General features: G+C 40.7%; 1 protein-coding gene across 1 annotated transcript in view; it reads right to left on the reverse strand.

Annotated features, from left to right (window-relative positions):
- Positions 1-26,514, reverse strand: part of MYH11 (myosin heavy chain 11) — a 129,616-nt gene that overhangs the window by 85,036 nt on the left and 18,066 nt on the right. Inside the window, exons 2-3 of the mRNA XM_069086501.1 lie at positions 22,372-22,733; positions 14,853-15,009 (exon numbers count right to left, since the gene is read on the reverse strand). Coding sequence (XP_068942602.1) covers positions 14,853-15,009; positions 22,372-22,716 — 502 coding nt within the window. The 5' untranslated portion in view covers positions 22,717-22,733. The remainder of the gene's footprint in view (positions 1-14,852; positions 15,010-22,371; positions 22,734-26,514) is intronic.

Below are 26,514 nucleotides of genomic sequence, written 5' to 3' on the forward strand. Positions count from 1 at the left end.
TCAGAGCCCAGGGCAGGTCAGGGACCAAGCTCAGAGCCCCAGGGCAGGTCAAACAACAAACCCAAAAGGAAATCCAAGCTCCCTCCTGCCAGGAGCAGCAGTGCCAGAGGACTATGAGAATCCTGGACTCACTACACCCAGTCATTTCTCAAATGTCTCCAGATAGGCAGTTCCTTTATGCTTTAGCTAGCATTCCCTCCTAGCTGGGACCCTGGGCAGCAAACTTCTAAAAAGAAATGCTTTTTCTTTATAGAAAGAACCCCTAGAATGCCCCAATATTTCTACAAAAGAATAAGCTAGTGTCATTATAGTACCTCTAACAATCCACAAATATTTACTAACCACTGAGCATATTGATACATTAATGGGAGAACCTAAAGAACTAAAAGATATGGTTTGTGCCATGTAGGACCTTGGGATCTTGGGGAGATAGCCCCATGAGACAATAATGAGAACAATTACAAAGCAGAATGTGGACTGCTGGGAATGAGTCATCTGTGCCAGGTAGTGTTAAACAGGAAAAACTTTGTTCTCCTAGCCAGAGAGGAAGTAAATGGAGAACATGGGTCTCCATTTCCATGGAGAACAAAGGGCCCATTTTTTTTTTCTTTTTGGAGGGGGGAAGGCAGGGCAATTGGGGTTAAGTGACTTGCTCAAGGTCACACAGCTAGTAAGTGTTAAGTGTCTGAGGCTGGATTTGAACTCAGCTCCTCCTCACTCCAGGGCCAGTTGCTCTATTCACTCTGCCACCTAGCCCCTGAAGGACCCAACTATAGGGAGTAGATATCCTATAGTAAGGCATAGTGAAAAGAAAGACTACAGAGGTGACAGGAAGAGAAGGAAATATTGTATACAGCGTACCCTCTAGTGATTTTACGGACTATGCTGGAGATGAATCTGCCTACTTGCCTCACAGGCTCAGGATCCAGAGAGGCAAACATACCAGGCTGCTGTGGCCACAAGTCCTTAGATCTTCAGTTTACCAGTCATCCCAATATCATAAAATAACACACGATCAGAGGCAAAACCAAACCAAATTCTCAATAACTCATTCGCCCAAGGAACAGAACTATCTAGCTCACGGCAGAATCATGCGGTGCTGAAATCTCCCAAAGGAAGTGGGGGGATAAAACGTAAAACAGCAAAGGAATTTCAACTTCTGTTCTTTCTCTCCTTCCCCTCCCTTTTAACTTAGGGAATTCCTCCAGGGAGCTGGATGGGACTGTGGAAAGATGTGCTGAAAAGCTCAAGCCTGGGCAGATCTGAACTTCAAACCTCGAGGCTGATAAGACAGCCCTTTAGCTGGAGTAGTAAGGGGCTTAAAAAGTCCTGGAGAGGGAGGTAAGACCTATCAAGCAACAGAAAGCAGCTAGAGCCCTTCCAAAGACCAGTCCCTTAAGAGGGGGAGCCGGGGCTGTCTTCCCTACCCCCAAGTTAAAGTTCTCAATTTCAAATCCAGCTGAGTCCTTTCTAAGGCCCTCATCCTTTGACCTTGTAGACTAGGTTTCTTTTTTTTTTTTTTTTTGGCCTTTTGAAGGGCAATTGGAGTTAAGTAACTTGCCCAAGGTTACACAGCTAGTTTTTTTGTGTGGGTGTTAAGTGTCTGAGGCCAGAACCAAACTCGGGTCTGCCTGACTGGGGGCTGGCAATTTTTACTCACTGCACCACCTAGCCGTACCCATAGACTAGGTGTGTTAAGTGGCTGAACTTGACCTCCTTTAACCTTGGGACAGGCAGATAGCAAATGTTGTTCTCTTACAGAAATAGGGAGAAAAAATGAGGTATAGAGAAGGACGGTGTTTAAAAACAGATCCCAAAGCCCTGAGTTGGCCATCTCTATCAACCGTAGCAGTTTTGAGAACTTTTTTTGGTTAGTTTAGGGAATTCCCAATGGGAACACTCTCTCCACTGATGCAGACTGACAAGTGGCCTGTAATTTATAGCTTTGGAGAGTTGTCACGTCATTAAGCCATTGACTTGCCCAGGGTTCCACAGCTAGTCTGTACCAGAGGCATGACTTGCAAGACAGATCTTGCAAGACACCAAGGATAGCCTTTCTATCTCTTTAACATGCTGCCTCAAAAAAAAAAATCGCCTTTCTCCATCAAACTGCTTCCTCCTACCAACAGTTACTCGTACAGAAATCCTCTCTGGCCTTCCATTTTTACTCAATGCCAAAAGTCCACTTGAAAATAGAATCATATCAAATAAAGATAAATTCAGGACTGAGGGTAGGAAAAGTCATGCCACCCAGATAGACAGGTTCCCATGACAATCAACTGCTGTGCCAAAGGTCCAGCTATTTTGAGAAGACAGTAGTGATTGTGAAACAGACAAATCTTCTTAATCCATTTTCATCAATGACAAAGTGGAATAATTTTCCCACTCAACAAAAAAAATTTATGCCCAAAGTGCGAGGAATATGAATGTCAGATTTTAGCCAGAGGGCACTTCACAGGACCCCAGAGATAATAATTGAAGGGGGGACTGACTTGGGAATGCTAGCTAGAGGGCTGCTTAGCAGTGGAGACCCATGGCCTGGGAAATTCCCATCTGAAATGCATTGGTTCAAAGCGTGGGAAGCCATCTGAGTTCAGTTTAATGGGAGACATTGATATTCCACATAGTTATCAAACCATGAGTATTCTGGGCCCATGGAGTAAAAGCAGACCCAGATACTTTGGAGCTTTCTCTTTCATTTGTTCCTTGAGCCCTGATTTGCTTTTGGATCCTGAAAAGGAGGCCTGGGTTTGAATTTTGCTGTCACTCTTTACCCTATGTGACATTGGGTTAATTCTGCCAGGTAGCCTTAACCCAAAATCTCAGTTTTCTTTTCTCTGACGTGGGGGTGATCTTGTTTTCTCCCTTAAAAGGCAGTCATGGATGAGAGTGTCATAATGGCTACAAGGGATCTTTTACTGAAGTTGCCAATTGACTTTCTACCGCCCAGCTTCCAGGATACCAGATCCCTCATGTCAGCCCTCCATATCTCCCAGACTCACAAACCTCATCTTCATTTCTCTTCCTCCTCCCCTTCCCTAGAACTCTAAACAGCTGAGTAAGTAAAGAGGAGTCCCTAATCTCTCCCTCAGACTTGGATTTCTCACTCTCTTAGAAGTGGTTAGCATCTCAAAAAACCTGGTGAGAAGAGGCAGATGGTTTCTACATCCAGGGTGAGTTTTCCCAGGAGACGAAGCTGCTTGGCAAATCCCTTCTCAGCTCCCTCCTCCAGCCTGCCCTTGGAATCATGGAGGGCCCCCAGCTCCCAACAGACTTGGCTATTTCTGCCTGATCACAAACATAATCTGATGGTTTATCACTATGAAACAGCAAGTTGGCAACCTGACCATAAAAGGAGAAAACACAGCTTCAAGCTCCACTCACTTGCTTCCTGCTTCTTTAGACTCGTTCCTGGCTAGCCTGCCCAAAGGGTATGATTCCCATGCCAGGAGACTCTGGGATCTAGGGAAAAAGAGGCCTTTTAGCTAAGAAGGCCTATCCCTGTAGAACTCTCATGTGCATTAGAAACTAAATTCATTCCATTTCTTCTCCTGTCCCCAATCCCATGGAAGAGCTTCTCATTAGGGGACTGCTCAAAAACCGCCACCAGAGTGCATGTCATGTCTATGGTGCATCCTGGGAAATAAATTGTAGCTACTGTTTACCTTCTCAGTAGGTGGTGGAGGGGTCAAAGGGAGGGAGAGAATTTGAAACAAATTTTAAAAAGGAATATTACAAATAAAAAAAGAAATAAAAATGTTGATAAAGAGATAGTCCAATGCCAGGGCTAGGAACAGATCCTCAGTGTTAGTATAGGGTTCTTATTTTACTGTGGGATGGATGTGAGTATTAATGGATAAGACTGGTGGTGTGCTGGTAAAGGACTCTCCAAAAACCAAACGACAACAAAACTCCCAACACACTTTTAAATTTAATCTGCGGTACTAAAATTTTCTCCATAATTTTTTTTTAAGTCTAAGCAACAACAAATTACGATCTGATTTATAGAGTTTGTGGATTTCTGAGACCTGAGGTATAAATGCTCACACTAAAAATTTAACAATCAGCTCTTGAGAACTAGTAAATTGGTTCCAGCACATCCCTGGATAAGACTCTACCACAGCAAATAGTCCCAGAATCTTCCCATTGAGCTTGTTCCAAAGGCGTTATCATCATCACCATTATTATTATAATATATTATTATAAATAATAAACTTTATATACTTTATATATAAAAGTGTTACCAAACCAATATGAGTGGAGTATGTACTTCAATAACTCTGAAAGTATTAATTAAGCTCCTACATCATGCCAGGCACTAGGACTAAATCTTGCTTACTGCTGGTTTTTGTACTTCCTGCCATTTACATTTTTAAATAAAGTTTAATCAGGGGCAGCTAGGTGGCACAGTGAATAGAGCACTGGCCCTGCAGTGAGGAGAACCTGAGTTCAAATGTGACTTCAAGCATTTAACACTTAACTAGCTGGATGACCTTGGGCAAGTCATTTAACAGAAATTGCCCTGCCTTCCTCCCTCCAAAAAGACAAAATTTTTATAAATAAATAGAAGTTTTTTAAAATAAAGTTTAATTGGCACTGGGGTCATAGTTTGCTGACCCGCAATCTAAAAGACCGTATTTGTGAAGAGTTGACTAGGAAAAAATGGGATGATAGGTAGATAGTTGAGAAGGGAAAGTCACTACACTCATTCAAACAAGGAGATTAGTTTTGTTTTTTTTTCAGATGCCTCATTTAGATTTCAGAAGATGGCCAAACAGCTTCTCTGATTGAGACTGTGACTGATTGTCATAGGAAAACAATCTCATTAGATGGAATAGACCTTGGGCATCATCTTCTCCAGGTCCTATGTGAAGCAAGAGTTCCTTCCGTAATATACCAGGCAAGCCTCCACTTGAGGACTTCCTGAGGCAATCCACTCCATTTTAACAACTTTAATTATTAGATAACTTTTTCTTAGAATGAACCAAAATCTCACTCCCTGTAACTTTCACCTATTAGTCTTAATTATACCCTTTGAAGCCAAAGGGAATCAATCTGATTCTTCTTCTAACGTTTGAGAATGATGATCCTGTGCCTCCTAAATTTTCTTACCTCCAGAATAAACATTCTGAGTTCATCAACTCCAAAATACTTTGAGCTCTTTCCAGAAATCAGATCTACCCTCAAAGGATGAAGGATTTACCATTTTTGAAGGTCTTTCAGCAGAGAGACTGGATAACCAGTCTCTTAGAGGATAACCTGTGTCTTAGAGGACACAGAGGAAGGAATTCCAACTTGCAGAAGAGTTGGAATAAATGATCAAGTTTTCTTCTAACTCTGAGATTCTGTGATATGCCAACATTGAGGATGCTTTTTATAAAATATGTCACAATATCTGAAAACAATTTTCAAAAAGGATATTTAATCTCAGAATGTCAGTACTGAAAGGGACTTGAGAGATCATCTCAACTATTCCATTTATTTGATTTATTTGAATTTCAGAGAAGTTAGAAAACTGAGGCCCAGAGGGAGGCAGTACAGTAAGTGGAAAAAGTCCTGGACTTGGGGTCAGGAAACCTGGGTTTTTAACTCAGCTCTGATACTGACTAGGACTGGGGCCGTGGAGAATTCGCTGAACCTCCCTGAGCCTCAGTTTTTAAAAACTTGCCCATTTACCTCGCAGCAAGATTGCTGTGAGGAAAGGACTTTGTAAACCTTATCATTCGAGATAAAAGCGAATAATTGGTATTTATGCCAATGATTGTGAATAAATGGTCCAAGGTCTCATTACTGGCAGAGCTAGGATTACAACCCAGACCCATTTAATTTCTAATTTGGAAGGATTACAGGATCACAGTCCTAGAACTAGAAAGAACTCTAGGGAGCGTCTAGTCCCACACCCTCATTAGACAACTTGAGAATTTGCCCAGAGAGCCATCAATTCCTTACTCAGTCATTACATAAAGTCTTCTGACTCCAAATCCAATACATTTTCCACTCTACCTGGATAGAATCTTGGGTTAGTCACTTTACCTTGCTAGGCTTCAGTTTTCTCAATTGTCAAGCTAAATTAAGGCAAGACAAGTAAGTACCTATCATCCAGTGACGTTGACCCCTGGGCTGTTCCTCCTCTCCATCTCCAGACTCTGGGCATTTTCTCTGGCTGTCCTTCATGCCTAGAATTCTCTCCCCCCTCATCTCCACCCCCTAGATTCCCTGAATTCCTTCAAGTCCCACTTAAAACCCCACCTCCTATCTAGTGCCTTCCCTCAGTTGATGATCTCCAATGTCTACACCTTGTTCCTATGTTGTTTGTATAGTTTGTTAGAATTGTAAATCCCTTTAGGGCAGGGATTATCTCCTACCTTTCCTTGTAATCCCAGCATTTAGCACAGGACCTGGCACATGGTAAGTACTTGATACATACTCATCAACTGACTGTGTCTGGCACTACATTAAGTGTCATCCTTCCCCCAAGAAGCTCCCAATCTAAAGAGGGAGACAACATGTACAAAAAAGATACACAAGACACAATGGAGGGAATCTCAGAAGGAAGGCACTATCATTTAAGGGGAATCAGGAAAGGTTTCTTGCAGAAAGGAGGATTTTAGGGGCTGCTAATAAGAAAAAAGTCAGATTTTAACTGAGTGCCAATGCCAGTCATCCTGACCTTATAGCTTACCATTGGACTCTAATGACTCAGGAGGAGAAAGTGAGGCTAGTGACTTCGTAGAGCCCTGCCTCACTTAAATCCAATTCATGTGGAAGTCAAGACATCCCACTCCTGATGTCATCTTTGGTCCTCTTTGAGAAGGAAGGGTGAACAACAAACAACAAGAATTTTAGTTAAGTCTTCTAAGGAAGCCAGGGAAACCAGAAGGTGAAGCCTAGGAGGGAGAGAATTCCAGGCATAGCCAACAAAAATGTCAACTGAAGAATAAGAATTAAATCAGGAGTTTTTAACCATTTTTGTATCATGGTTTCCTTTGGCTGTCTGGTAACATCTATGAATCCTTTTACTCAGAATTTTTTTTAAGGGGGGAAGGCAGGGCAATTGGGGTTAAGTGACTTGCCCAAGGTCACACAGCTAGCAAGTGTTAAGTGTCTGAGGTTGGATTTGAACTCAGGTCCTCCTGACTCCAGAGCTGGTGCTCTATTCACTGTGCCACCTAGCCTCCCGTACTCAGAATTTTCATTGCTTACATTCATAATTGAAGGAAATGCTGAGTTTCATTTATTCTTTAATGAAAATAAAGATGTAGGGGTGGCTAGGTGGTACAGTGAATAGAGCACCAGCCCTGGAGTCAGAAGGACCTGAATTCAAATCTGGCCTCAGACCCTTAACACTTACTAGTTGTGTGACCTTGGGCAAGTCACTTAACCCCAAATACCCTGCTTTCCCTCCTCCAAAAAGAAAAGAAAGATGTCATTTTCTTTCCATCCAAGTCCATGGATCCCCTGAAACCTAAGCACAGGCTCCTTTGAACCCCAGATTAAGAATCCCTAGACTAAATGAATTCTAAGGCCTCAACTCTAAAATGACAGGATTTAGGTGATTTAGAGATCATCTACACCACCCTTCACCTGAAGCTGTATTCCTTTCCTATGCCATCTCTGACAAATCATTCAGCATCTGCTTGAAGACCTGCAGTGATGAGGAACTCCTTAGAGTTAGCTCATTCTATCTCTGGACAACCTGAATGCTAGGAAGTTTTTCCTTATAGCGTCTTGTAGCTTCCGCCCTTTGGCTCTTCATTCTTCCCTCCGGCACCAAGCAGAACATGTCTGACCTGTCTTTCACATTACCGATCAGCCAGCACCCCAATGCTGAAAGCCTGTAGGAAAGGACACTCCTCAGCATTCTCCAACAGTGTCTAGTCTGTCTCCACCAATGGTCTGTGTGCAGACGTTTTAAATTTTCTCTTTTTCCTTCTCCAAACTTCTTCCATGCTCTGCATATCGCAGGGTTCAGTAATAATAACAGTATTAGCAACAACTTGTATTAACTGCAATTAATTAATAATAGTATTATTACATTATCACATTTCTGTAGCATTTTAAGCTTACAAGCTGGTTCTCTATAGCAACAATCCTGTGGGGTTGGCAGGACAAGCCTTATGAACACTTTTTACAGGTAAAAGAAACAGAAGCACAGAGAGATTTGCACAGTCACCCAGTAGAGCAGCTAGGTGGTGCCATAGTGCATAGAGTACTGGGCCTGAAGTCAGGGAGACTCAACTTCCTGAGTTCAAACCTGGCCTTAGACACTTACTAGCTGTGTGACCCTGAGCAAGTCACTTAACCTTGTTTGCCTCGGTTTCCTCATCTGTAAAATGAGCTGGAGAAGGAAATGAAAAACCCCTCCAGTATCTTTGCCGAGAAAACCCCAAATGGGGTCACAAAGAGTCAGAGACAACTGGAAAAATAACTGAATACACAGTAAACCTCAGAGCTAGGACCCAAACTCCAAATTCAAGCTATTGTTATATGACTGATATAACTGGTAGAAATAAAACACATAGAAAAAGAACACATGTCGAGGAAATGCAAATTCAAATCTGACTTCAAACACTTACTAGCTCTGTGATCCTGGGCAAGTCACTTAATCTCTACTTCAGTTTCCCGGTGGGTAAAATGGGGAGAATAAATAGCCCCTGCTTCCCAAGGTTGTTGTGAGGATCAAATTATTATCTGGCCAAGTAAGTGCTATATAAATGTTAGCTATCATTATGATTATTTTCAAAGCAACATACCAACACATGCAAACTATAGAAAGCAACATTTGTTTTTTAATCTGGAGAGAAGATATTTGGTGACTGAAATACAGTCAGCTAAATGTAAACGTGTAAAGACCTTCTTATTGTCCTATGTGTGATTTCATTTTCTATTTGTTGGCAAAAAAAGTTAATTAAAGTTAAATCATTTCTATTATTAATTTCTATCAAGCTGTTGTGGGTTTTTAAATCAGTGTTCTCATTTATAAAATGACTCTTAATATTGGTTAACTTTTATTTTGGGCCAGGACCATTAAGCATCAAGCAAATAAATCCAGCAGCAGGCGGGAGAGAGACCCAAGTGAGTTCAAATTAATACAGGGCAAATTGGTTACCTATGTGCTGAAAACATGTAGAGTCCCTCTCACTAATTAATATTCACTGAGCGTTTAATACACTCTCACCTAGTTTCACAGATTCAGGACAACTTGGTGAGCAATCCCAGTTAACTTGACCATTGAGATGGTATTTCTATTTCCATTTCCAGAAAAAAAAAGTCTACATTCTATTCCCAGGAGTATAGGCATAAAGCCAAGAAATAAACAGTAAACGACAGAACTTCTGACAGAACCTTGTGGGTGAAAATCTATTTACATAGTCTATCTATCTAGCATACATCGCACCCCCTTACAGATATATGGGAAGCTAAATATTTATCTTAGGGTATAGATAGCCATGTATACAGTCAGGGATGCTGTATCTTCCTGTGGCTGCCAACACATCTTCTACTGAAGATCTCATTGGTAGAGAGACTAATAAGAGTCCTTGGGGGAGGGGTGAGAAGGAATAAGTGGCAGTGTGATACAGAAGAAAGAGAGCTGGCTTTGGAGCAGAGGACCCAGGCTTGAAATCCCACCTCTGACACTACTGTATGACCCTGAGCAAGTCACTTAGCATTCTTAGGCCTCAATTTCTTCATCTTTAGAATGAAGGGGCAGGGGCAGCTAGGTGGTGCAGTGAATAGAGCACTGGTCCTGGAGTCAGGAGGACCTGAGTTCAAATCCAGCCTCAGACACATAACACTTACTAACCATGTGACCTTGGACAAGTCACTTAACCCCAACTGCCGTCCAAACTTAACTTAAACCCAACTTCCCCCATCCAAAAAAAAAAAATAAAATGAAGGGTCAGACTAAATAATGTCTAAGGGCCTTTCCAGATCCAAATCTGTGATCCTATGGTTTTCGATGAGACCCTCTTCTCTTCTTTCTTACACTCTCATGGCTTCATCTACCATTTCTATGCAGATGACTCCCATATCTACCTCTTCCATCCCAGCCTCTCTTCTTAGGGCCAGACACTCATCTGAGCATCTCATTATGATCTCAAACTCCACATGTCCAGAGCCAAGTTTATTATATTTCCCCCAAAACTTCCTCCTTTTTCAGTTAATGGTATGACTCCCTAATCTTCTAGTCTCCTATGTTGGGAACTTGGCATTATCAATGACTCTTCTCTATTGATTTCACTCCTCTGTGATCTCTTGGATCTGCTCCCTCCTTAGTATTAGATAGGTCAGGGTTGGGGAGCCTGTGCCTTGGTGCCACGTGTGGCCCTCAAGGTCCTCAAGTGCGCCCCTTTGACTTAATCCAAACTTCACAGAACAAATCCCCTTAATAAAAGGATTTGTTAAATTTAAAACTTATGGAAGTGAATGTTGAAAACTAAAAAGAAATAATAAAAAATAAAAAAAAATTTTTTTGCTTTTTGGAGAGGCAGTTGGGCTTAAGTGACTTGCCCAAGGTCACACGGCTAGTTTTTGTGTTCAGTGTCTGAGGTCAAATTTGAACTCAGGTCTTCCTGGGTACTCCAGGGCCAGTGCTCTATTCACTGCACCACCTAGCCGCCATAAAATTTTTTTTTAAAGAATTTGTTCTATAAAACTTGAACGCAGTCAAAAGACCACACCCAAGGACCTAGAAGGCCACAGGTTCCCCACCCCTAGTATATGTAATAATAATGATAATGCTCATAATTTTATAGCACCTGCTATACGATGTGCCAAGCACCATGTTGAGCACTTTACAATTATCTCACTTGATCCTCACTACAAGCCTGAATGGTAGGTACTATTTATTATCCCCATTTTACAGATGAGGAAACTGAGGCAAATAGAGTTCACATAACTTGCCCAGCCACGTAAGTCTCTTAGACCAGATTCAAACTCAGATTTTCCTGACTCCAGGATCAGTACTTTCACTGTACCACCTAGCTCCCCCAATCACCACCCACCTAAACTATTACAATGGAGGCAGGCAGGTGGTGCAGTGCCAGGCCTACAGTCAGGAAGACTCATCTTCCTGAGTTCAAATCTTGCCTCAGAAAGTTATTAGCTGTGTGACCCTGGGTGAGTCACTTTACTCTGTTTGCCTCTGTTTCCTCATCTGTAAAATGAACTAGAGAAAGAAATGGCAAATCACTGCAGAGTCTTTGCTAAGAAAGATGGTGATGAGATGTTAACGGCCTTTTCAAAGAGATGTGAACTTATGGTACAGCCTGAGACACACGCGTGTGTGTGTGTGTACGTGTGTGTGTGTGTAAATGACCAATATGGGAATTTGACTTGCTTGATTAAGACATACGTTATAAGGGTTTTCTTTTTCTTTTTTAATGGGAAAAGGAAGGAATAGAAAAATCGATATTTTTTAATTTGGGGAGAAAAAAAGAACCACAATGAAACCATAAGAGTAGGAATTTGTCCCTGTACTATTATGTAGGGATAGTAATACTTGCCTTACCTGCCATGGAAGAACTTTTCTTAGAATCAATTAAAATAATGGATGTGAAAATATTCTGAAAAACTAAAAGCATCCAATGTATATAAAGTATTAAGATCATGACCTTTCTTAATAATGTTTTCAATAAATTGTACCATTATAGAATCCCAGATCTAGTTCAGCCTGATTATTTTACAAATGAGGAAGCTGAGGCCCAGAGAAGTTCTAAGGTCACAAATGGTAAGCATTGGAAGTGGTATGTAAACCCAGATCCTCTGACTCCAGAGGCAGGCCTGGGTCCACCGTACCATGCTAACTCCCTAGATACTGGACTGGGAGAGCAAGAAATTGCTGTTTGGTATACTTTTGCATATCCCCCCAGTGCCTAGCACAGTGTTCATATAGGTATACAATGAATATTTGTTGAATTTGATTTGACCTCCCTGCGTTTATCAGGGGGCAATAAAACAGATGCATTTACAAGTTCACCATTGCAAGCAATGACCTCATTCAGCTATTTCTGTCACAACAGGATCAGAAAAATTAAGAATTTCTGATGCCTTGAAACAGGATCCACTCTTTTTCAGAAAGAGTCCAGAAAGAGGAATGGGGAGAGAGAGACAGAGAAAGAGAGAGAGAGAGACAGAGAGAGAGTGAGAAAGAGAGAGAGAGGAGGAGGAGAGAGAGAAGGAGAGAAAGAAGAAGGAAGAAGGGAGAGAGGGAGAAAGAATGGGGAGGAGAGGGAGAGGGAAAGGAAAAGGGAGAAGGAAAGAGAGGGGAAGAAGGAGGGAGGCAGGGAAGGGACTGAGGAAAGAGAAAGGGAGAGGAGGGAGGGAGGCAGAGAGGGAGAAGGAAAGGGAGAGGGGGAGAGAGAAATGATCCTTCTCTAACTGGGAAATCAACATGTCCTAGTTTATGGAGACCAAAATGATTATTGACTTATAAAGTTTTTTTTTTAAGAGTGGCTATATTAGTTTGACTGTAATTGGGTGAGAAAAGATATTTATTATTGGCACCTAGTGCAGGGGCTGTAGAAAAATATCCAAGTTTCCTTTCCACAGTCTGAGTGTCATTCATTCCTCCTGGGACACAGGAACAACATGGGGAAGAAAGTGTCCAGAGGGACCGATTATCAAGGAAAGCTAATTATGCTTTCTTCATATTTGTTGTATTAATTCACAACTTCAATTTCCCAACCTCTAAGCCCCCTGAGATTTTAAATGAACAAATTGCAGAAACAAATAAATAAATAATGCTGGAACATGCCTCTGCTCCCAGGTTTCCAGGGTTGGGGGTCCTGTACATCTGCAGAGACTTTCTGCCCTTTCCCCACCAAAAGTAACTCGTGTTTTTCTGTCAGTCGTAGAGGCTCAGTAACCACACGCTTCAGCAGCGAGTCTTGAAGGATGAGAAATATCTCAGCCTGTGGCATCTTCTTCTCCTCCCTCTTCTCTCCCACCCATTTCTCCTGATGTGGCGTATGATCCAGTGACCACCATGCTGTAACATGAGCCTTATACTCCAGTCCCATGGATTCCCACCCAATGCACTTTCACTCACCCACATCTTTGCTCACATTATTAACTTTTCTGATTCCTTCCCCCAAGATCTATTTGTCATTCAAAGCCCAATTAAATCCCACTTTCTTTACTCTGTCTCTCCCTCACTTCAAATATCATAGCACTTTAGAACCTACTGCACAATTTTGTCTTCAACTGTTCTAACTCAGAAGGTGCTCAAGAACTAGACTATCATCTTTGAAAACAAGGATTGTGTTTCCCAAGTGCTTAGCACAGGGCTGCATATACAGTAGACGGTCACTAAATACTTGGTGGCGGATTGACTGACTGAATGACTTAGTCCCAAACAACCCCCCCACACACACATACACCTCCTTTTACCTTCCCCATATAAACCCTCCAACCTTTACAGACTTTCCATGTAAGGCAGAACCTAGAACATAAATAATGTAAAGATTTGGGCCATAAAATTTCCCCTTGACCCTCCTCCCATAGTAGCATATACAAGAATAACAATCCAGCCTCCTAAGTAATTCCAATATCCTTGAGTCAGCATTCCTTGTGGTTGTGCTTCATCATTCAGTAACAATGGCTCCTTAGTTCTTTCCCCCAGATTCCTGCACAAAGCTGGCCAGGCCCATTTCCCAAGAGACCAGGCCCCACTAGGTTGATTTTCCGGGAGTCTAAGCTGCTGCTGTTCCTCCTCCCCATCCTTAAAAACATGACAGTGGAACAGGAATTAGCCCCACTCACATGCGGTCTTCTAGGTACTTCAGAACGGGTCTCTTTCCTAGGCCCTAGACCAGAGTGTACCTCACTGCCCCAGGTTTAAGGATATCGAAGGATTCCTGAGTCCAAAGACAGTAGTTACATTCAGGAAAACAACTTTTTCTAACTATTCCCCATCACACACAGCACATGAACCAAGCAATAACATCCAGATACTAGCAAAGATACTGGAGTGGTTTGCCATTTCCTTCTCCAGTATGTCCCCATTTTACAGATGAGGAAGCTGAAACAAACAGGGTTAAATGACTTGCCTAGGGTCACATAGCTAGTAAAGTGTCTGAGGCTGTCAGGAAGATGAGTCTTCCTAACTTCAGGCCTGGCACTCTATCCACTGGACCACCTAGCAGCCCTTAATAAATCCTTTATTTATCTAAATTAATTCATTTCCACTGAAATATATTCTTTTGGATTTTTTTTTTTTTACATAGCCAGCAAAGCACTTGAACAAACTGAAGAAATACCGAGGCAGAGCTTAGTTCTGCTATGGAGAAGGGAGGATTTGAAGCCATGGAAAGTAGTAGAGATAGATCCCTGGTCTCTGTCTGAGGGGAAGGGGTTTGGACCCAGTCCTCCACATGCAAGGCCCAGTGCTACTCCAGGGCCACGCGGCAGGGAGAAGAGGTCAGAACAGCATTCTCTCTTGAGGACCTTAGAGCCGGCTCCCAGCTCTGTCTATGCCCGTATTTGCCAAAGCTATTTGTTCCCCAATCCATTTCTCCCTCCCCTACTCCCGCCCCTTAGCCCTCCTCATGTGGGAGGCTGCCTTATGAGGGAGCTCAGAGCTGGTTTTTCCCTTTTTCAGTCACAACATTCAGGGACCCTCTCTGCCTGCCAAAGAATTTGCTACCCTAGCCAGGAGCAGCCTGCGGGGCTCTCAGAGGCAGGCAAGGGGAGTGATAAATCTTCCTTTGGTGAACTTGCCCTCACATCCTCCTCATCCCTGAGGAAGATCAGGAGGGTCCTCCTGTCATCCCACCTAGTTTGTCTCCCACAGCTCAGCCCTCACAAGGAGGCCCAGCAGATGCAAGGGGACAAGGAATCTCGAAGCTTACCTTGCAGCATACTTCTATAGGCTGTATCAGCAATAGCGTAGATGTGGGGGGGCATCTCATGCCTCTTCTTTCCTTTGTACATGTCAATGATCTTCTCTGAATAAATGGGCAGGTGTTTGTAGGGATTAACCACAACGCAGAACAGGCCAGAATAAGTCTGTCAAATGGAAAGTCACAGATATCTGTGATTACGCCAAGATATTCACAAACAGCAAATATATGAGAAGAGGCAGCCAGGTTCTAGTATCACACTAAACCCTTCCAGATAACAACAGCGTGATGTTGGCAGGACTAATACCAGCGTGATAAATCAAGGAATAAAGGCTTGTTGAATGAAGGAAAGAGTTAACAGTCATTCCTTTAGATTGTAAGCTGCTTGAGGACAGGGACTATCTCTTGGTTTTCTTGGTATCTTAGCACAGTGTCTGTGCTAAGTGGATACTTAATAAGTGTCTATTGATTGATTGAATATCTTTAGTCTTTTAATGAATGTTAATGGTTATTGTTGGTTGGTTGGTTAAGTTTCAGGAGACAGGATGTGACCTATCATACACCTGAACCCAGGTAATAAAGAACCATGTAATAACAACGTTCTTCTCTGCCTCCTGTTACCATAGCGTCTTTATTTCCATAGTGGTTATCCCATTTCCCAGCATTGTTGGGAGGCAAGCAGAGGAGAGTTAAATAATACTCTAATTCCCATGTTAGAGACTGGGAAAGGTGATTGACAAAGATTGTAAATGACTTCCATAAGTTGTAGGAAGTGGTCATAACACTAGTCATACCCCTCTTTTGCTCAAAAACCTTCAATAGCTCCCTATTACTTCTTAAATAAAGTTTAATCTCCTTCACCTAATATTCAAAACCTTCTAAAACATATCTTTCCAGACCTCTCTCATATTATTCCTTTACACATACTATTTTATGCTCAACTTCCCGTCTGTCCCCCAAAGATATATTGGCCTCTCATCCCTCTGTGTTTCACTTAAGCTATTTCTATCTGAAAAATCTCCCCTTACCTTTTTCTGTTGAATTTTTATCTGTTTTTAAAGTCCAACTAAAATGCCACTTTCTCCAGAAAGCCTTCTCTTATCCCTTTACATAGCACTGTTTTGTAAATATATGTTTAAGTATATATATATATGCACATAAATATATGTGTATTATGTATTATCGTACCTATATGTATTATGTGTGTATCATATATTTATGTCTATAAATGTGTATACACACAGCTATGTAATATTGTCTGCTACAAATATGTTTTGGGATCTTATCTCTCCACTAGACCATCAGGTCCTCAAAGCCAGGATCCATTAGGATCATTTCTGATCTAAACTTCATATAGGTAGCTTGGTAGCTCGGTAGATAGAGTACTCCTGAAATTGAGGTGATCTGGATCCATTTCTGATCTCAGTTACATAGTTATGTGACCCTGGAAAAGTCACTTAACCTCTGTCTGCCTCAATTTCCTCATCTGTAAAACTGGGATAATAATAGCATCAACCTCCCAGGGTTGTTGTCAGGATCAAGGGAGATAATATTTGTAAAGTAGTCTGAAAACATTAGAGCATCACGTCAGTTCTATTACTGTTATTATTTCCCCAAAGCCTATCAACCTGGATGTTTAGTACATAGAAAGCGTTTAATATGTATTTATGGACTGTTCATTGATTGAACCAGTCCTGAAAACCAAGCCTAAAAACCAAGTCCTTTAGACTTAGATTCAGAAGCTAATAGGTTTGAATCCTTATTCTGACTCTTGCTGTGTGACCTTGTATATATATGTAACTCAGTTTCCTCTTTGGTAAAATGAGAGGGTTGGGCTGAATGATCCATAAGGTCATTTCTAACTCATGTTCTGTGAAGCCATGATTATTGGAATCCTGATCATATCATCTAGCCCTCAGGCTACCTACCGCCTAGCTAAGGAATTAAATGCATGTGTCTGGAAACTGAAGAATGCTCATGAGGTTCCTTCCTATGTTGGGTAAAGATGTCCATGATGCCAGAGAAATGCTCTCTAAAATGGTGACCTTAGCATTCATTTATAACATAGCACAATCGCTGAATCCATTAGGGAGAATAGGGATGATGCCAATATGAGACATCTATAATGGTTAGGGCTGGGATGACCTCTTGGAAACAGTCCAAGTAATAAGTTCATGATGCCAGACCAGAAGGTAAATTCTTTCTTCTTTTTAGGCAGCTGGTAGTTTAGGGGGTAAAGCTCTGAGTCTATTGGAAACCAGCCTCAGATTCTTCCCAGCTGACCCTGGGCAAGTTACTTAACCTCTCTTTGCCTCAGTTTCCTTAACTGTAAAATGAGGATAATAATAGCTCTTTCCTCACAGGGTTGTTATTAAGATCAAATGAGCTATTTGTAAAAGTGCTTAATACAGTGTCTGTGGTAGCACATAGTAGGTGCTATATAAATGCTCATTCCCTTTCACATCTTCCTTAAATTGGTCAATGATTGGTGGTTTGAGGTTGTTTGGATCTGGCAGGGGAACAAGAGGGGATGTCCAGCCTTGTCCTCTAAAAAGATGAACCAAATCCCAAATGTCCTTCTGGGCCAAGTCTGAATCCCTACCTCCTCCATGAAACCATCCCTAACTTTCCCGGCTGATCATTTTTTTCCCCTTTTCCTAGATTCCTGTGGAACATGGACTCCATAGTAGATAATCACACTTGAATATACAGCACAGCATGTTGTGTTCTTCCCCAGTCGTTTCATGGGCATGAATCTTGTTTCCTGCTGAGATCACAAGCTCTCCTAGGGCAAAGGGACTTGTCCATTCCTTCTTTTTTATCCTCTGCCTCCCTGGCACTTGGCAGAGTGCTGAGCACACAGTAGACACTTGATAAATACTTCCTAATTTGATGTGAATCTAACTGGACAGTGCAGATTGCAACAAGTCTAGGTCGGGGCCATTCCTCTTCTTTTTGTTTTTTTTTAAATAAATCTGGCAATGATACTATCATTGTGTAAATTCACTGGGCCTTGTTCTTCTTTTAATTAGGTTATAATAGTTGTTGATTAAGTTTTCCTCTCCCTTTCCCTTCACACAATTATCTTCTTCTGTGTCTACATCAGGACATCAGCTGCCATGCCTTTCCTACCTCCAAGGGTTGCTTGTCCTGGCAGACATTTGAGTGGGCACCTTGCCATGGGCAGGTTTCAAACATCAGCCCAAGGATTTCCCTCTTGTGACCATATTAGGAAGAAGTTGAAGTTTTCCTGGACACTTTATATAGTAAGCCAACAAACCCCAGAGCCATGTCTGTTAGGAGAGTTGGCTGGCTGGTCCTGTTGCCCTCAGGAGGAGGCAGGAGCCAGAATCCATTGATGGTCCTATTCATGACACCTTTACTTCCCTGCCATGCTGGGAAGACATACATTCCCAAGATGGCTAAGCCAATTCTTGCTCAAGATGCTCAGTTCTCCTGGCAAGTGTATTGGAAGGGAGCCGTTTCTTGCCCCATTCCCTAAGAAGAATAAAGAACTGAAAGAATGTCCTCTTGTATTCACTAAAGAATTCAGTCTTAGGGGAGAAATATGGGGTACAAAGAATAAGATACCCAGTTTTTTTCTTTATGCTGCTCCTCTCTTCTTTTTCCAACTTACAAAAGTCTGTCTCCAAGGCCCTGTTCTAGTCCTACCTTTTTTAGAAAGCCTACTTCCAACCCACTTTTGACCTCTTCTTCCTCTGAACTCTCCTTGTGATTAAATGACTACATTTTGGAGTTGGATGAGAGGCTCTAGTCCCAATTATACTCAAACTACAAATTCCTAATAAGTGAACATCTAGACTCTATTTGAAGATCTATATAAATAGGCAACTTTATTATCTACCTGGGACATCTCATCCCATTTTTTGGATAGTTCTGAAAGTCAGTTCCTCACAGCTTATGACTTCATTGTTTTTAATGAGTTTATGAGTGATAACATCTTCCCAATTCAATTACAAGAAATTGAGGACAGGTACCAGGTCTCACTTTTTTTTTTTTGCCTTTTTGGAGGGCAATTGGGGTTAAGTAACTTGCCCAAGGTTACACGGCTAGTTTCTTTGTGTGGGTGTTAAGTGTCTGAGGCCAGAACCGAACTTGGGTCCTCCTGACTCTGGGACTGGCCCTTTACTCACTTTTATACCTACTCACAGCACCTAAGAGAGTTCTATATTTGTCGAATGACTTATTGGCTCAGGAAAAATGTGAAAAGAAATCTGCTGTCTGAATGACCATGTGGTATAGTGGGAAAAGCTCTAGACACAGAAGGCAAAAGACAAAAATGATTGATGTTGGAGAGGCTATAGGAAGACAGTTAAACTAATACACTGTTGGTGAAGCTGTGAATTAGTCCAACCCTTCTGAAGAACAAATTGAACCTCTACCCTCAAAATCATTAAATTTTACATACCCTTTAACCCACCCGTCCCATGACTGGGCATATATGCCAAGGGGATCAAAGAGTAAAAGGTCCCATATGTGTAAAAATATTTATAGCTAAACTTTTTGTGGTAGCAAAAAACTGGAGAGGTGACATGGTTTAATGGATAGAGAGACTGCCTTGGAGTTGGGAAGCCTAAGCTTCACTCCAGACGACTAATAAGAAAATATTATTAAATATGCTTCTCTCATCTTACAGAAAGATGGTAGACAAGCAGTGGGGAAGTTTGGATTCAGTCAAAGGGCTGCTCTTGAGGACCTAGAGGGCCACATGTGGCCTCAAGACTATAGGTTCCCCACCCCTGTATAGGTGCAGAATGAAGCATACATGGCCCCATGCATTGACTTGTTTTACTTAAATAGGCTTCTTTGTTATTAGAAAGGGTTTGGGACAGGATGAAAGATTGGAAACATAAGAAAGAACATCAACAAAACATTTATTAAGAGAAGGAAGAAACTTGTCCTAGAAGTCAAGACTTGGGCTCTGAGTTTGAGCTAACTTGCCCTGTGACTTTGGGTCAGTGACTAACCCCCTCTCTGGTTCTCATTGTTCTCTCTGTAAAATGGAGTTGCTGGCCTAATGAACTCCAAGATCTCTTTCATCTCTAAGATTTGAAGAATTCAACCAATGCTAACAAAAGGCCCATAGCTCTAAGCTCACCTTGCAGAAAGAGTAAGAGTTTCTTCATTATCAAAAATAAAGTCTGATTCACCTTGGCAATTTAGCTGCAAGAAACAGGATCACCTTACAATTCACTTATGAAAAGTTTTTGCTTTGGGGCAGCTGGATGGCTTGACCTGTACCTCCTTTCCCCCTTCACGGCTAACAGATTCTATTAAGTGATTAAATCAACTGGAAAGGAAAGGTCTAAGCAAGATCATCACATGGTTTGAAAGGCTTTAATCTAATATACCCAGGGAAGCGAAGCAGGAATTTGGGGTGTTTAATTACATTTTCATCTATGACTGGAAAGATATTTTAGGGACTATATTTTATGTCTCTTCATCTTTGTGCAAGTCCCATAATTTTTCTGAGTCTATTTTCATCCCAGGTACTGTTTTCAAGTACAGAAGCTCATAAAGAGATAAAATTTTTCCCTTTAAGCTTCTGATGGAAACAACATGCATTTTTGAAAGAGATTTATGGACCCAGGGAACAAAATCTTGCTTCTCAGTTCCTTCATGTTTGAGGGCTATAAATGTTTTCTCTGCACCAGCAGCTCAGACTAGTGGTTTTTTTTTTTAATAAAAGACTTTCCTATCAAGGCAATTTTCTTCCCATTCTTTTCCAAAATTTCCATTGGTTGATTGATATTCCTTACCAACAAATGTGCAATTTTCTTCAGGCAAAATGCAAAATAGTCTCTATAATGGAAAAATGAAGTCACTCATTATGTGGGAGAAAATCTGTTGCTTCTTATCTAGCTAAGATTACCCATCCTTCAAGTCCCAACTCAAGTCTCATTTCCAATGACTCCAGCTGACACTGAGCTCTCTTCTCTCTGACATCCTCTTGCACATAGTGATGAAATCTTAAGAAGTGGAATGGGCTGCCCAGTCTAACTCCTACTCAAAAATTGAAACCTATTACATGGTCATGGATCTTCCCTAGAGGATAAGGCAACAGGGTATTAGGATGGGCATGTGTGACTGTGGGGAGAAAAGAGAAACAAAGGCCTGGACTAATGGACACTGCCTACCATGAAGATTTATCTATCCCACTTTGGCAAGTTCCTGCCATCCTTCAAGAAGAAAATGTCCTCATGAGTCACAGTTTCCCCTGGAGTCTAGGCTATTATAAGTGAAATCCGATCTCTCCTGGTAATACAAGTAGGTCTCCAGAGCAGAATGACTTAGGAATTTGGGTTTTCTCCAGGGTAACATGATGTAGTAGAAAGAGCACTGCCCCTAAAGTCAGGGCATATGGGTTTATATCCTGGTTCTCATTCTTAATAGCTGTGTGATCAATCATAGACAAAGCATGACCTCTCTGAGCCTCAATTTCCTTATATGTAAAATAGGAGGGTAACTACTTATACTACCCACCTTACAAAAGCTATTGTGGGAAAAGTGCTTTATTAAAAGTTAATATTGATACTGTGTAAAAAGAGCAGAACCAGGAGAACGCTGCACCCAGCAACAATATTGTACGATGACCAACTTGGATAGACTTAGCTCTTCTCAGCAATGCAATGATCTAAGACAATTCCAAAAGCCTCATGATGGAAAATGCCATCCACATTCAGAGAAAGAACTATGGAGCCTGAATGTAGATTGAAGCATACTGTTTTCCTTTTGTTTATTTTTTTTTCCTTGTGGTTTTTCCCTTTTGTTCTGATTCTTCTTTCACAATATGACTAATGTGGAAATGTGTTTAATATGATTGTACATGTACAGTCTATATAAGAAGGTGGAAAGGAAGGGAGAAAAACTTAGAACTCAAAATCTTATAAAAGTGAATGTTGAAAACTAAAAATAAATAAGTAAATTAGTTTTTTAAAAGAAGCTAATGTCATGTAAATATAAATTGTTATTATCACAGGGGCATTCTCTGGAGATCCCAGAATGGCCCTCAACTCTTTCTCATGACAGCCTAGCTTCCAGGTTGTCAAGCTCAAATCAGGATAACCCTTTTCAAGGAAGGTTGCAAAAAGCTTTTGACACTTTTCCTTCTGTGATCATCTCTAATTTCTCCTGTAAATATTGCCTTTGCTCACAGTTGTCTGAGTGTTGTCATCACCACTGGACTGTGAATTCCTTGAGAATGGGGACTATTTTTGCATCTTTGTGTCCCCAGCACTCACCACAGTGCCTGGAACATAATAGATGTTTGATAAATGGTTGTTTACTTGACTTGTTGATTGTAAAGAGAAACACAGCCACTAGCTTCCTTGTCCCCAGGCCTAAGTAAATGGAAGAATGTAATGCCACCTGAAGCTGTTAAGTCTGGGAAGCCACTGAGATTCCCCCTGGTGTCTTCCTGGCTAGCCCCAAAGGCCCCCACAATTCTCCAAAGGACTAGAAAGAGTTCTGTCTTAAGACCAAGAGAAGCCCTCCCCAAGGTACTTACATAAATAAGTCCTGAAAAGTATCTCTCCCTCAGGTTATGTAACACAGATGCTTCATTGAGGCAGGTCAATTCTGCCATATCTTCCACTTTGGAGAATTTGGGGGGATTCATTTTCTGTATGTCATCTTTGCCAACTGTGATTTTCTTGCCATTCTCAGCCAGCTCCACAACCACTTCATCCCCTTTCTCTTCTTTGATGCTTGCAGCTTCGAAACCCTGCTTCTCTGAAGGGACCCATACTAGTCTTTTGGCTGACCAGTCGGCCTGGGCCACAGGGCTATTGATGAAGTTTTTGTCCACGAATAGGAACTTCTCATCATCACTGAGCTGACCTTTCTGTGCCATGGTGTCTCAGTGATCACCTGGGAAACAAGCAAAATGTGGTCTGAATCAGTCTGGGTTGAGGCATGACTTCCAAATAAATTCCCCAGCATTTGTTGAGAATGGAGTTATTGGTTATGAAGACAACGTACCATCTATCAATCATCACCAAATAATACTTATACAATGCCTGTGAGTGGAAAGGCCCCAAAGCTATGTTCCTAGGGTCACACACAGGACTTTGACCCGTGAAGTCAAAAACTTACTTCTGTTGCATTCACCCTTCCCCCAATGCTCAGTGCAGTGGAAGATTTGTTAGTAATTGGGTAAAGGGAGAAGGGGAGGCTGGGCAAATATAGTCTTACTATAGCTCCAAATAGAATAGTATTAAAAGCTAAGGAATTAAGGTCATAGGAGCATAAGAATGTAAGGACTTTAGAGGACATTTGGTCTATCCCTCTTGCTTCAAAGAAAAGGAAACAGGGTCAGGACAATTAAGTGACTTAATTATCACAGGCAGGTAAGTGTCAGATGTAGGATCTGAATTCAGTTCTATTGACTCCTTCCATTGTACCATGCTGTGTTAGAGGGCATGGAGAAGGCAAGGGTTCTGCATCCCACAGGACCGTAAGATCATAAATTTAGAGTTGGAAAGGAACTTAGAGATCAACTAGTCCAACCCTTTCATTTTAGAGTTAGGACATGGATGTAAAAGTGTAGGAGTCTGGCTGAGAAGAATAGCACAAAAACTTGTAGGGATGGTAGGTAGGGTCTAGTAAAGATTTAAGGATTGGGTGAAATAGACACATTTCTTTTTTTTTGTGCCTAACTTTGTATTTAATAAAATGTAGTTACTAATTATATGGAAAGAAATAAGTAGGACAAACATGAAACAAACATCTCACATGCACATGGAATGCTCTCAAAAATTAATCTTTGCCAATTCATAAAATCTGATAAATTTGAAAATGCAGAAATTATAATGCTATGAAATGTTCTAAAACTATTAAATAAAAAAATCCACACAGTTATCTTTCAACACATCAAAGCACATAGAGAAATAGATTTTTAACTATGATTTCAATGACCAGAACTGATGAAAATAATTTTCCCTTGTTGTAATAGATTTATTTGATCACAGAAACTTAGTTTTGATCTACAATCATTTAACACCTCTTTTGGCTCCCATTTTTTTTTATTACTTTCTTTATTAATGGCAAGATCAATACCTTTTCAAGGTAGATAAATCCAAGGCTTATTATCCTTGCCTAAAACAAAACTTTTGAAAGTCTTGTGGCAAAACTACTGGTAATAATATCATTTACAGATGTGACCTCAAAAGAGGAAGGATGTTTTCCTTGTTGGACAGAAATTGGCATTGTTAGTCACCAGCAACATCAGGGTGCCAGTATTAATCTTGATGAAGTCAGTGATCCTGCCAGTTTCTTTTTTTAAAATTAACTTATTTTGACATGTTTTCATTTTAGAGTTAGGTAATTGAGGCCCAGAGAAATAAACCAGGTTTTTCAAGGTTGAACAGGTAAGGAATGACAAAGCTGGGATCTGAACCTAGGTCCATTGACTCTAAATCCAGTATTTTTTCCACTGTACAAATATATGAAAAGGTATGACAGAATATTAATAGAACCAAGATATAAGACATGCCATAGCTACACTGTCAGTAAAAAGGTGCTTTTTGATCCAAATAGAATATAAATTAAAACTGATTTTTTTCATTTAAGATTATTCTTTTCTATTCAAGACTGTCCTAAAATTCTGGAATTCTTTATAGTTCCTGACAGTTTGTTTTCCAACATTCATTATTAGAAATAATAATTTGTATAAATATCTTTGGTTAAACTTACTGAAATTTTCCTTCTACCCCTCCCCCCCCATGAAATTAATTTATAAAGAAAACTAGGTGGCAGCTAGGTGGCACAGTGAATAGAGCACCAACCCTCAAGTCAGGAGGACCTGAGTTCAAATTTGGCCTCAGACACTCAACACAAAAACTAGTCATGTGACTTTGGGCAAGTCACTTTAACCCCAATTGCCCCAATTTCCCCCTCCAAAAAGAAAACAAAAGAAAAGAAAAGAAAGGAAGGAAGGAAGAAAAAAGAAAACTATTATTCTCCCAGAAAGATGTATTTTTTGTAATGGATGTAAAAAATAAAACAAAAAAATGAGAATGTAAAGCACTTTTTTTCTTCCCCATATTCAATCTTTTAGTTTCAGAACAGAAATAAATAAGATGAAAGTTATGGAATCACAGAATTTTAAACAGAAGGGACTGCCATTTGCCCAACCCACATCTGAAAGGAATCCCCAATATAATCTGATAGGTATGTGGTCATCCAGCCTCTATTTGATGACCTCCAGTGAGGGAAAACTCTCCACCTAGAGAGGGCCATTCCATTTCTGGACAATTCTAACTTAGACAGTTTTTTTTTAGGACTTTAAGGCTAAATTTACCTTTTTGTAACTTCCACCCATTGTTTTACCCTTTGAGGACAAAACAAGTCAAATCCCTTTTTCATGTTAGTCCTTCAAATGCTTGAAGACAGCTATCTTGTCTATAGAAGTTTATCCTTTGGTAACCAAATCAAGAAGTGATCACTGATTCAATGACATACTCTAAGTAGCATATTGCCAAATTTATATTTCTCTCTTTGACCTATCATCCTCAGTCCCATCTCCACTTGGATATCCCTTAAGCATCTCAAGCCCAATTTCATTATCATTTTCCCTAAACCCACTCCTTCTCCAAACGTCTTTATTCCTCTTGAGGGCACTACTATCTTTCTAGACATCCAGGTTTGCAACTTCAGAGTTATCATTGAATCTCCCTCTCCTTTACTGTAACTCCCCTTATTCAATTAGTTGCGAAATCTCATCAATTTTACCTCCCCAATACCTCTCACACCTATACCTTTCTCTCCTCTCTATTTACGGAATCACCACCCAGTTCAGGCCCTCATCACCTCTCACTAAGGTTATTAGAACAGTCTCTAAATTAGAGTCTCAGCCTTCCATTTCTCCTCTCTCTAATTCACCTACTACAGTTTCCAAAATAATTTGCCTTAAAGGATCCATATATACAAAAAATGTTAATAGCAACTCTTTTTTGTGGTGGCAAAGAATTATAAGCCTAGGAGATACCCATCAACTGGGGTATGACTGAACAAGTTATGGTACATGAATATGATGCAACACTATCATGCGGTAAGAAATGATGAAGGGGAAGGTTAAAGTAAAATCTCACAAAACTTGTATGAATTGATACAAAGTGAAGTAGGAAGAATTGGAACAATTCATAGAGTATCAGCAACATTGTCATGATAATCAACTTTAAAAGACTTAGTAACTCTGATCACTAAAAAACAAACTATAATTCCAAAGGACTCATGATGAAACATACTATCTACCTCAGTAAAGACAGCTGATGGATTCAGAGTGCAGAGTAAAGCATATTTTCTTCTCTCTCTTTTTCTTTCTTTTTTTGGGACATGGCTAATGCAGGAATTTGTTTTGCAAGTTTTACATATTTGTAATGGGGTTTGTTTTTTTTGCCTTCTCAATAGGAGGGGGAGATGGAGAGAGAGAGAGAGAGAGAGAGAGAGAGAGAGAGAATCTGGAACTGAAAATAGAAAACAAAATTAAATAAAAAAAACAAAGAATGAAAGAAAAAAATAATCTTCCTAAAGCACAAGACTGACCCTACTCAAGAATCTTCTGTGACTTTCTATTGCTTCTATGATAATAAAATAAACATCTCTCAATTTGACATTTAAAGCCCTTCACCATCTGGCTCCCACCTACCTT

This window comes from Petaurus breviceps, unplaced genomic scaffold, assembly GCF_028583685.1.
Source record: "Petaurus breviceps papuanus isolate PSGF00001 unplaced genomic scaffold, PetGlider_PUasm1.0 118, whole genome shotgun sequence".
NCBI classification, from domain to species: domain Eukaryota; kingdom Metazoa; phylum Chordata; class Mammalia; order Diprotodontia; family Petauridae; genus Petaurus; species Petaurus breviceps.